Source organism: Aphelocoma coerulescens, unplaced genomic scaffold (genome assembly GCF_041296385.1).
Source record: "Aphelocoma coerulescens isolate FSJ_1873_10779 unplaced genomic scaffold, UR_Acoe_1.0 HiC_scaffold_188, whole genome shotgun sequence".
Taxonomy (NCBI): domain Eukaryota; kingdom Metazoa; phylum Chordata; class Aves; order Passeriformes; family Corvidae; genus Aphelocoma; species Aphelocoma coerulescens.
In genome coordinates, this window is record NW_027183536.1 from 107672 (window position 1) to 118028 (window position 10357).

The 10357-nt window shown below is 68.2% G+C and overlaps 1 protein-coding gene and 1 pseudogene across 1 annotated transcript in view; both read left to right on the forward strand.

Annotated features, from left to right (window-relative positions):
• The window catches only part of LOC138101077 (glycogen [starch] synthase, muscle-like), a 24739-nt gene extending 24198 nt beyond the window's left edge, over window positions 1-541 (forward strand). Inside the window, exon 12 of the mRNA XM_068998917.1 lies at window positions 530-541. Within this exon, the coding sequence (XP_068855018.1) occupies window positions 530-541 (12 nt within the window). The remainder of the gene's footprint in view (window positions 1-529) is intronic.
• Window positions 542-1155: 614 nt separating this feature from the next.
• Window positions 1156-10132, forward strand: LOC138101078 (cathepsin D-like; annotated as a pseudogene).
• The last annotated feature ends 225 nt before the right edge of the window (window positions 10133-10357 follow it).

Sequence of the window (10357 nt, forward strand, 5' to 3'; positions counted from 1 at the left end):
GGGCCCCGCATCCGTCCGACCCCCCCCGGCGCAGCGGATTAATAAAGGTGCTTCACAGCCCCCCCTCCCCCCGCCGCCTGCGATTTTGGGGGGGGGTCCCGTCGTCCCCACCCCCTCCCCAAATTACGGGGTGAGTTTGGGGTCACCCCCAAACCGTGGGGTTGGTTTTAGGGGGGGGGGCCCAGTTATGGGGCAGCTTTAGGGCCCCTCCCCCCCACCATGGGTTGGTTTTGGGGGGGGGGCCTCTGTTATGGGGGGGGTTTGGGTCCCCCCACCATGGGTTGGTTTTGGGGAGGGGGGGTCGGTTTGGGGGTCCCCCCACCATGGGCTGGTTTTGGGGGGGGGTCCCAGTTATGAGGCAGCTTTAGGGCCCCTCCCCCCCCTCAATGGGTTGGTTTTGGGGGGGGTCCCAGTTATGGGGGGGTGGGTCGGTTTGGGGTCCCCCCCACCATGGGTTGGTTTTTGGGGGGGGAGGGAGGTCCCAGTTATGGGGCAGCTCAGAGGCCGCCCCCCCCCTCCCCCACCCCAGATCTTGGGGTGATTCTGGGGGGCCTTCCCCCCTCCCCCTCCCCCAAATTATGTATTTTAAGGGGTCGATTTCCCCCTTAAAGCCACCCCAAAATTAGGGGGCCTCTCTTAATTAGGGGGGTGGTTTTAAGGCCCCCCCCCCCCCAAGGTGCATTCGGGGGGAATTTCGGGGCGGGGTCGGGGCCCCCCCCCGGATTGCGGGGGGCGGTTTTGGGGTTCCCGCGCCCCCTGAGTCACCCCCGCCCCCGCCATGACGTAACCGCGGGGGGGCGGAGCTGCCATGACCATTTATGGTCAGCGAGGGGGCGGGGCTTGAAGGGGGCGGGGCCAGAGAGGCCGCTTTAGCCAATGAGGGGGCGTGGCTCCCAGCAGGGGGCGTGGCTGTAGCCAATGAGGGGGCGTGGCTGTAGCCAATGAGGGGGCGTGGCTTGTCCCGAAGCACTCAATGGAGGGGGCGTGGCTTGATGGGGTTCCCCCGCTGTGGTCAATGGGGAGTGGGCGTGGTTTGGGGGAGGGGGCGTGTCCGTGGGCGGGGCCTGAGGGGGTTCCCCCGCGCGCGCGGGGCGGGGGGGCTCAGAGCGGCCACGGGGGGGGCTCGGAGTGGCCACGGGGGGGCTCGGAGTGGCCATGGGGGGCCCCGCGATCGGGCCGCTGCTGCTGCTCGTGGCTGGAGCGGGAGCGATGCTGCGGTGAGAGACCGGAGGGACGAGGGGTCCTGGGGGGGGGTGGGGGGGTGTGGTCCCGGGGAGCTGGGTGCCCCCCAGGTGTGGTGTGGGGTTTTGGGGTGGTTTGGAGGGGTTGGGGGGGGTCCCGGGAGCTGGGTGCCCCCCAGGTGTGGGGTTTTGGGGTGGTTTGGAGGGGTTTGGGGGGGTCCCCGGATAGTTGGGTGCTCCTGGTGGGAGAGTTCGGGGGGGTTTTGGGGAGCTCCCGGGTACGTGGAGCCCTTCGGGTGTGGATTTGGGGGGGGGGGATTCTGGGACACCTGGATTCCTCCAGGTGAGGGTTTAGGTGGGGTTCAAGGGGGGTTTTGGAAGTCCCCGGATACCTGGATGCCCCCAGGTGGGGTTTTGGGGGAGTTGCTGATACCTGGATGCCCCCAGGTGGGGTTTTGGGGGGTTGCTGATACCTGGATGCCCCCAGGTGGGGTTTTGGGGGGTTGCTGATACCTGGATGCCCCCAGGTGGGATTTTGGGGGGGTTGCTGACACCTGGATCCCCCCCAGGTGGGATTTTGGGGGGGTTGCTGATACCTGCATCCCCCCAGGTGGGATTTTGGGGTTCCCGGCCCCCTGGATGCCCCCGGGTGGGGTTCGGGGGAGGTTTTGGGGTTCCCGGCCATGCCGGTCCCTCCCAGCCGAGGCCGGGCGGGGGCGGGAGCCGGTCGGACCCGCTCGGCCCCGGCCCCACCCGCCAGGGCGTGACCCCCCCCGTGACCTCTGACCCCGGGAGTGACCTTGGGGGTGACCCCACAATTTGGGGACCCCCATTAACCCCCCGCACCCCCCACCCAACCTCACCAACCCCCGAGGGAGCCCCTCTTTAACCTCATTAATCCCCGCCCCGCCCCCTTCCCCTTCCAGCGGTGCGGTGGCAGCCCTTCATTAGCATAATTGGTCTCATTAAGCTCATTAAGCTCATTAAGCTCATTAACTCTGCGGTGGGGCCCCCCCCGTTAACCCCTCCTCCCCCTCTCCCCCGCAGCATCCCCCTGGAGAGGGGGCCCTGGGTACCCCCCAAATTTTGGGGGGCCGGGGGGGGCCCCCGCAGCCGCAGCGGGGGAGGGGCGGCGGCCGCGCCCACGCGGCTCCACAACTACATGGACGTGAGTGGGGGAGGGGCGCGGGGGGAGGGGAGGGGGACCCCCAGGGTGGGGACTGGGGTGTGACGGGGCCCTGGGGGTGGGGGAGGGGGCGGGGACGTGGGGGAGGGCCCCCCCTCGGGACCCCCAGCACCCCGGGGACATCGGGCTGGGGGGTCGGCGGTGCCCCGGGGACACCTGGGGGGGGTTCCCAGCCCCTTTTTGGGGACACGGCGGTGACACCGCGGGGGTCCCCCCGCCCCTCCCCTCCCCCCCCAGGCTCAGTACTACGGGACCATCTCCCTGGGGACCCCCCCCCAGAATTTCCGGGTGGTTTTCGACACCGGCTCTGCCGACCTGTGGGTGCCCTCGGCGCGCTGCTGCCTGCTCTACCTGGCCTGCTGTGAGGGGCGGGGCCTGGCGGGGGCGGGGCCGGCGGAATGGGCGTGGTTTGGGGGCGGGGCGGGGCTTGGAAGGGCGTGGTTGTGGGAAAATGGGCGTGGTTTGGGGGTGGGGTGGGGGCTGGTGGGCGTGGTTTGGTTTGGGGGCGGGGCCTGAGGGCGTGGTTGGGGAAATGGGCGTGGTTTGGGGTGGGGTGGAGCCTGGTGGGCGTGGTTTGGTTTGGGGGCGGGGCCTGAGGGCGTGGTGGGGGGAATGGGCGTGGTTTGGGGGTGGGGCGGGGCTTGGAAGGGCGTGGCTGTGGGGAAATGGGCGTGGTTTGAGCAAGGGGTGGGGCCTGACAGGGCGTGGTTGGGAAATGGGCGTGGTTTTGGGGTGGGGCCGAAGGATGGGGCGTTGTTTATGGCGGGGGTGGGGCCTAGAGGGGCGTGGTCGTGTGAAATGGGCGTGGCTTGTGCGCAGGGGCGGGGCCTGAGGTCCAGGAGCCTCTCGAGTGCTTTACCTGGGCGGGAAGGGGCGGGGCTTGAAGGGGTGTGGTCCCAGTGAGGGGGCGTGGCCTGGGCGTGGCCCCTCCCCGTGTCACCGTGTCCCCCCCGCGTCCCCAGGGCTGCACCCCCACTACCAGCCCCTGCTGTCCTGCACCCACCGCCCCAACGGCACCGCCTTCGCCATCAGCTACGGCAGCGGCAGCCTCAGGGGCTTCCTGAGCACCGACACCCTCACGGTGGGCGGGGGTCCCTGGGGTGGGCTGGGGTCCCTGGGGTGGGCTGGGGTCCCTTCCTGAGCACCGACACCCTCAGGGTGGGCGGGGGTCCCTTCCTGAGCACCGACACCCTCACGGTGGGCGGGGGTCCCAGGGGTGGGCTGGGGTCCCTTCCTGAGCACCGACACCCTCACGGTGGGCGGGGGTCCCAGGGGTGGGCTGGGGTCCCAGGGTGGGCTGGGGTCCCTTCCTGAGCACCGACACCCTCATGGTGGGTGGGGGTCCCAGGGGTGGGCTGGGGTCCCAGGGTGGGCGGGGGTCCCTTCCTGAGCACCGACACCCTCACGGTGGGTGGGGGGTCCCAGGGGTGGGCTGGGGTCCCTGGGTGGGCGGGGGTCCCTTCCTGAGCACCGACACCCTCATGGTGGGCGGGGGTCCCAGGGGTGGGCTGGGGTCCCTTCCTGAGCACCGACACCCTCATGGTGGGCGGGGGTCCCAGGGGTGGGCTGGGGTCCCTTCCTGAGCACCGACACCCTCATGGTGGGCGGGGGTCCCAGGGGTGGGCTGGGGTCCCTTCCTGAGCACCGACACCCTCACGGTGGGCTGGGGTCCCTTCCTGAGCACCGACACCCTCATGGTGGGTGGGGGTCCCAGGGGTGGGCTGGGGTCCCAGGGTGGGCGGGGGTCCCTTCCTGAGCACCAACACCCTCAGGGTGGGCGGGGGTCCCAGGGGTGGGCTGGGGTCCCTTCCTGAGCACCGACACCCTCAGGGTGGGGGCGTGGCCAATGAGGGGATAATGAGGGGGCGGGGCTAAAGGGCGGGACACTGGGGGCGTGGCCATGGAAGGGGCGTGGTCCCGCATGTCCCCGTGTCCCCACGGACACCTGTGCCCGCATTTATGGGGTCACCCTGTCCCCGTGTCCCTGTGTCCCTGTGTCCCTGTGTCCCTGTGTCCCTGTATCCCTGTCCCTGTGTCACCGTGTCCCTGTGTCACCGTGTCCCTGTGTCCCTGTCCCTGTGTCCGTGTCACCGTGTCCGTGTGTCCCCGCAGGTGTCCAACATGTCCGTCCCCAACCAGACACTCATTGTGTCCCTGTGTCCCTGTCCCTCTGTCCCTGTGTCCCTGTCCCTGTGTCCCTGTCCCTCTGTCCCTGTGTCCCTGTCCCTGTGTCCCTGTGTCACCATGTCCCTGTGTCCCTGTGTCCCTGTGTCCCTGTCCCTGTGTCCCTGTGTCCCTGTGTCCCTGTGTCCCTGTGTCCCTGTCCCTGTGTCCCTGTGTCACCGTGTCCCTGTGTCCCTGTCCCTGTGTCCCTGTGTCACCGTGTCCGTGTGTCCCCGCAGGTGTCCAACGTGTCCGTCCCCAACCAGACACTCACTGTGTCCCTGTGTCCCTGTCCCTGTGTCACCGTGTCACCGTGTCCCTGTGTCCCTGTCCCCGTGTCCCTGTGTCCCTCTGTCCCTCTGTCCCTGTCCCGGTGTCCCTGTGTCCCTGTGTCCCTGTCCCTGTGTCCCTGTGTCCCTGTGTCCCTGTCCCTGTCCCTGTGTCACCGTGTCCCTGTGTCCCTGTCCCTGTGTCCCTGTGTCACCGTGTCCGTGTGTCCCCGCAGGTGTCCAACGTGTCCGTCCCCAACCAGACGTTTGCCGAGGCGGTGGCGCTGCCGGGCCTGGCGTTCGCGGCCGCGCGCTTTGACGGGGTGCTGGGCCTGGCGTTCCCCAGCGCCTCGGCCGGCCCCGTGCGCCCCGTCTTTGACAACATGATGGACCAGGGCCTCTTCCGGGACAACGTCTTCTCCTTCCGCCTGCGCAGGTACCCGGACGGATCCCCACGGACACGCCCCGGACATGTCCCGGACATGCCCTGGCCACCCCTTGACCCCACCCTGACCATGCCCCAGCTACAGCCAAGCCACCCTTAAAGTACCCCTGAACCACCCCTGACCTCACCCTGACCATGCCCTGACCACACCCTGACCACCCCTGACCACGCCCTGACCATGCCCTGACCACACCCTGACCACCCCTGACCACACCCTGAGCGCGCCCTGAGCGTGCCCTGACCAAACCCTGACCACGCCCTGACTGCGCCCTGACCACCCCTGACCACACCCTGAGCGCACACTGACCACGCCCTGACCGCACCCTGACCACACCCTGACCACACCCTGACCACGCCCTGAGCGCGCCCTGACCAAACCCTGACCGCACCCTGACCACACCCTGACCACGCCCTGAGCGCGCCCTGAGCATGCCCTGACCAAACCCTGACCGCACCCTGACCGCAACCTGACCACACTCTGACCGCACCCTGACCGCACCCTGACCACTCCCTGACCACACTCTGACCGCACCCTGACCGCACCCTGACCACTCCCTGACCACACCCTGACCGCACCCTGACCACACCCTGACCCCCCCGACCACTCCCTGAGCGCACCCTGACCACACCCTGACCACCCCTGACCACCCCCTGACCACGCCCTGACCACACCCTGACCACACCCTGACCACACCCTGACCACCCCTGACCACTCCCTGAGCGCACCCTGACCACACCCTGACCACACCCTGACCAAACCCTGACCACCCCTGACCACTCCCTGACCACTCCCTAAATACACCCCAACTACACCCAAAATATCCTTAAAGTACCCCAAAACCACCCCTTGACCATCCCCTGACCACACCCCGTGACCCCCCAAACCACCCCCCCAAAAGCATCCCTAAATTACCCCCCAAACCCCCTTCCAAGGACCCCCAAATCCCTCCTGGGACCCCCAAATTCCACCTGGAATCCCCATGGGACCCCCATGGGACCCCCAAATCCCCCCGGAATCCCCCTGGCACCCCCCAAATCTCCCTGGGACCCCCATGGGATCCCCAAATCCCCCTGTGGCCCCCATGGGAACCCCAAATTCCCCCTGAAATCCCCCTGGGACACCCCTGGGACACCCCTTGGGACCCCCAACCCCCTCCCCACCCCCCCCAGCCCCTCACGCCCCCCACCCTGACTGTGGGGTGCAGTGGGGCGTCGGAGGGCGACGGGGGGGAGCTGCTTTTGGGGGGCATCAACGAGGGACAGTTCGAGGGACCCCTGCACTACATCCCCGTGTCCCGCAAGAGCTACTGGCAGGTGCACATGGACAGGTGAGACCCCCAAAAATCCCTCCCCCACAAAATCCCCCCCCAAAATTCCCCTCTGGATCCCCCCAACCCCCCCAGAGCCTCCCTGAATCCCCCCCAAGATCCCCCCAAATCCCTCCTGATCTCCTCCAAATCCTCCCCCCCGACCCCTCTAAATGTCCCCCAGCCCCCAAAAATGACCCCCCCTGACCCCTCTAAGTGACCCCTGGGACCCCCAACTTCTCCCCCCGTCCCTTAACTGCCCCCAAAGCCCCCCCAAACTGCCCCTGACCCCTCTAACTGCCCCCAAAGCCCCCCCAAACTGCCCCTCACCCCTCTAACTGCCCCCAAAGCCCCCCAAACTGCCCCCGACCCCTCTAACTGCCCCCAAAGCCCCCCCAAACTGCCCCCGACCCCTCTAACTGCCCCCAAAGCCCCCCCAAACTGCCCCAGACCACCCAAACTGCCCCCAAAGCCCCCCAAACTGCCCCCAAACCCCCAAACTGCCCCCGACCCCTCTAACTGCCCCCAAAGACCCCCCAAACTGCCCCTGACCCCCCAAACTGCCCCCAACCCCCCGAACTGCCCCCGACCCCTCTAACTGCCCCCCAGGCTGTCCGTGGGGGCCCCGGGGGCCGTGGGGTGCCGGGACCCCCCCCTTGTGCGCGGGGGGCTGCGAGGCCATCGTGGACACGGGGACGTCGCTGATCACCGGGCCCAGCACCGAGGTGGCCACGCTGCACCGGGCGCTGGGGGGGTCCCGCGCCATAGGGGGGCAGGTATGGACCCCCCGGGACCCCCTGGACACCTGGGGACCCTTTGGGTGGGGGATTTGGGGGTCCCTGAGTGTCCCCAGACTCCCAAGGACGCTTTGGGTGGGGAATTTGGGGGTCCCTGAGTGTCCCCGGACATACAGGGATGCTTTGGGTGGGGGATTTGGGGGTCCCTGAGTGTCCCCAGACTCCCAAGGACGCTTTGGGTGGGGAATTTGGGGGTCCCTGAGTGTCCCCGGACTCCTGAGGATGCTTTGGGTGGGGGATTTGGGGGTCCCTGAGTGTCCCTGGACTCCCGGGGATGCTTTGGGTGGGGGATTTGGGGGTCCCTGAGTGTCCCTGGACTCCCAGGGATGCTTTGGGTGGGGGATTTGGGGGTCCCTGAGTGTCCCCGGACTGCGGGGGATGCTTTGGGTGGGGGATTTGGGGGTCCCTGAGTGTCTCCGGACTCCGGGGGACGCTTTGGGTGGGGGATTTGGGGGTCCCTGAGTGTCCCTGGACTCCCAAGGACGCTTTGGGTGGGGGATTTGGGGGTCCCTGAGTGTCCCTGGCCATCTGGGGACGCTTTGGGTGGGGAATTTGGGGGTCCCTGAGTGTCCCTGGACTCCCGAGGACGCTTTGGGTGGGGGATTTGGGGGTCCCTGAGTGTCCCTGGACTCCCGAGGATGCTTTGGGTGGGGGATTTGGGGGTCCCTGAGTGTCCCCGGACATACAGGGATGCTTTGGGTGGGGGATTTGGGGGTCCCTGAGTGTCCCCGGACTCCCGGGGATGCTTTGGGTGGGGGATTTGGGGGTCCCTGAGTGTCCCCGGACTCCCGGGGATGCTTTGGGTGGGGGATTTGGGGGTCCCTGAGTGTCCCCAGACTCCCAAGGACGCTTTGGGTGGGGGATTTGGGGGTCCCTGAGTGCCCCCAGACTCCCAAGGACGCTTTGGGTGGGGGATTGGGGGGTCCCTGAGTGTCCCTGGACTCCCGAGGACGCTTTGGGTGGGGGATTTGGGGGTCCCTGAGTGTCCCTGGAATCCCGGGGATGCTTTGGGTGGGGGATTTGGGGGTCCCTGAGTGTCCCCGGACTCCCGGGGATGCTTTGGGTGGGGGATTTGGGGGTCCCTGAGTGTCTCCGGACTCCGGGGGACGCTTTGGGTGGGGGATTTGGGGGTCCCTGAGTGTCCCTGGACTCCCAAGGACGCTTTGGGTGGGGGATTTGGGGGTCCCTGAGTGTCCCTGGCCATCTGGGGACGCTTTGGGTGGGGAATTTGGGGGTCCCTGAGTGTCCCCGGACTGCGGGGGACGCTTTGGGTGGGGAATTTGGGGGTCCCTGAGTGTCCCTGGACTCCCGAGGACGCTTTGGGTGGGGGATTTGGGGGTCCCTGAGTGTTCCTGGACTCCGGGGGACGCTTTGGGTGGGGGTCTCTCCCCCACCCCAGGTCCTCACCCCCCTGTCCCCTCCCCCCAGTACCTGCTGGACTGTGACAAGGTCCCGTCTATGCCCAACGTCACCTTCGCCCTGGGGGGCAAGGACTTCACGCTCAGCCCCCAGCACTACGTGCTCCAGGTGGGACCCCCGGTGTCCCCTCCGTGTCACCCCTGTCCCCTTTCCCCTCGTGTCCCCACGTCCCCATCCCTCTCTTCGTCCCTCGCGTCCCCAAATCCCCACCCTTCCCTCGTCCCCTGTCACCCCCGTCCCGCTGTCCCCCCAGGTGTCCCAATGGGGGTCCCCCACGTGTGTCAGCGGCTTCATGGCCCTGGATGTCCCCCCACCCGCGGGACCCCTCTGGATCCTCGGGGACGTTTTCCTGGCCCGTTACTACGCCGTCTTCGACCGCGACCAGGACCGCGTGGGGCTGGCACCCAGCAAGTGACACCCGGGACACCCCCGGTGCCACCTCGGCACGGCCGCGTCCCCTTGGGGACCACCCGGACACCCACACCGAGGACCCCCGGGATGGGCTGGGTCGTCCCTGGGACCACCCAACGCTTGGGTCCCTCAAAGGACCCCCACGCTGGGGACCCTTGGGGACCCCCTGGATGCCTGGGTCCCATAAGTGCCCCCCCTCCCCCCGCTCGCTGGGTCCTTCAAGGTCCCCCATCCTGGGGACCCCTGGGACCCTTGCGGATGCCGGAGTCACCCCAGGGTCCCCTGGGTCTTGTCTGGGACCACCTGGGCCCTGCAAGTGACTCCACCCTGGATGTCGGGGCCCCTCTTTGGGGGCTCCAATAAAGCTGCTGGTTTGGGGGCTCCTGGTCCCGCCTGCTCCCTGGGGGGGAGGGGGAGGAACTCCGAGAGACTGGGACCCCTCCCCAGTCCCAGTGCATCCCAGTACTTCCCCCAGAGCAGCCCCCAGACCCCTTGGACTTTTTCCTCCCGGTGCTCCCAGTAGCCACCAGCGCCTCCCAGTTAGGGGTTTGACACGTGGGGGCACGGGCGGGGCTTCCAAGGAGTGGGCGCGGCCTCCCGGTGTGGGTGTGTCCATCCCTCAGTTCCAGCCTGCCCTCCCCTCACGGTGGGCGTGTCCCCCCGCGCCGGGATGCCGCACCCACCAACCTCTCCCCCTCCGGCTACCGCGACTATCGCGACTATCGCGGCTGTCGCCACGGCGAGCACGACAGAGCGGTGACCAACGGGAAGGCGGTGGGGGTTGGCCTCCCCTCAGCGTGGGCGTGGCCTCCCCTCAGCGGTAGCTTTCCCGCCTCGTTTGTGGGCGCGGCCTTCCCCTCACGGTGGGCGCGGCCTTCCCCTCACGGTGGGCGCGGCTTCCACAAAGGAGGGGCTTTTCCCCTCACGGTGGGCGTGTCCTTCCCCTCACGGTGAGCGCGGCTTCCACAAAGGAGGGGCTTTCCCCCTCACGGTGGGCGCGTCCTTCCCCTCACGGTGAGCGTGGCTTCCACAAAGGAGGGGCTTTCCCCCTCACGGTGAGCGTGGCTTCCACAAAGGAGGGGCTTTTCCCCTCACGGTGGGCGCGTCCTTCCCCTCACGGTGAGCGTGGCTTCCACAAAGGAGGGGCTTTTCCCCCTCACGGTGGGCGCGGCTTCCTCC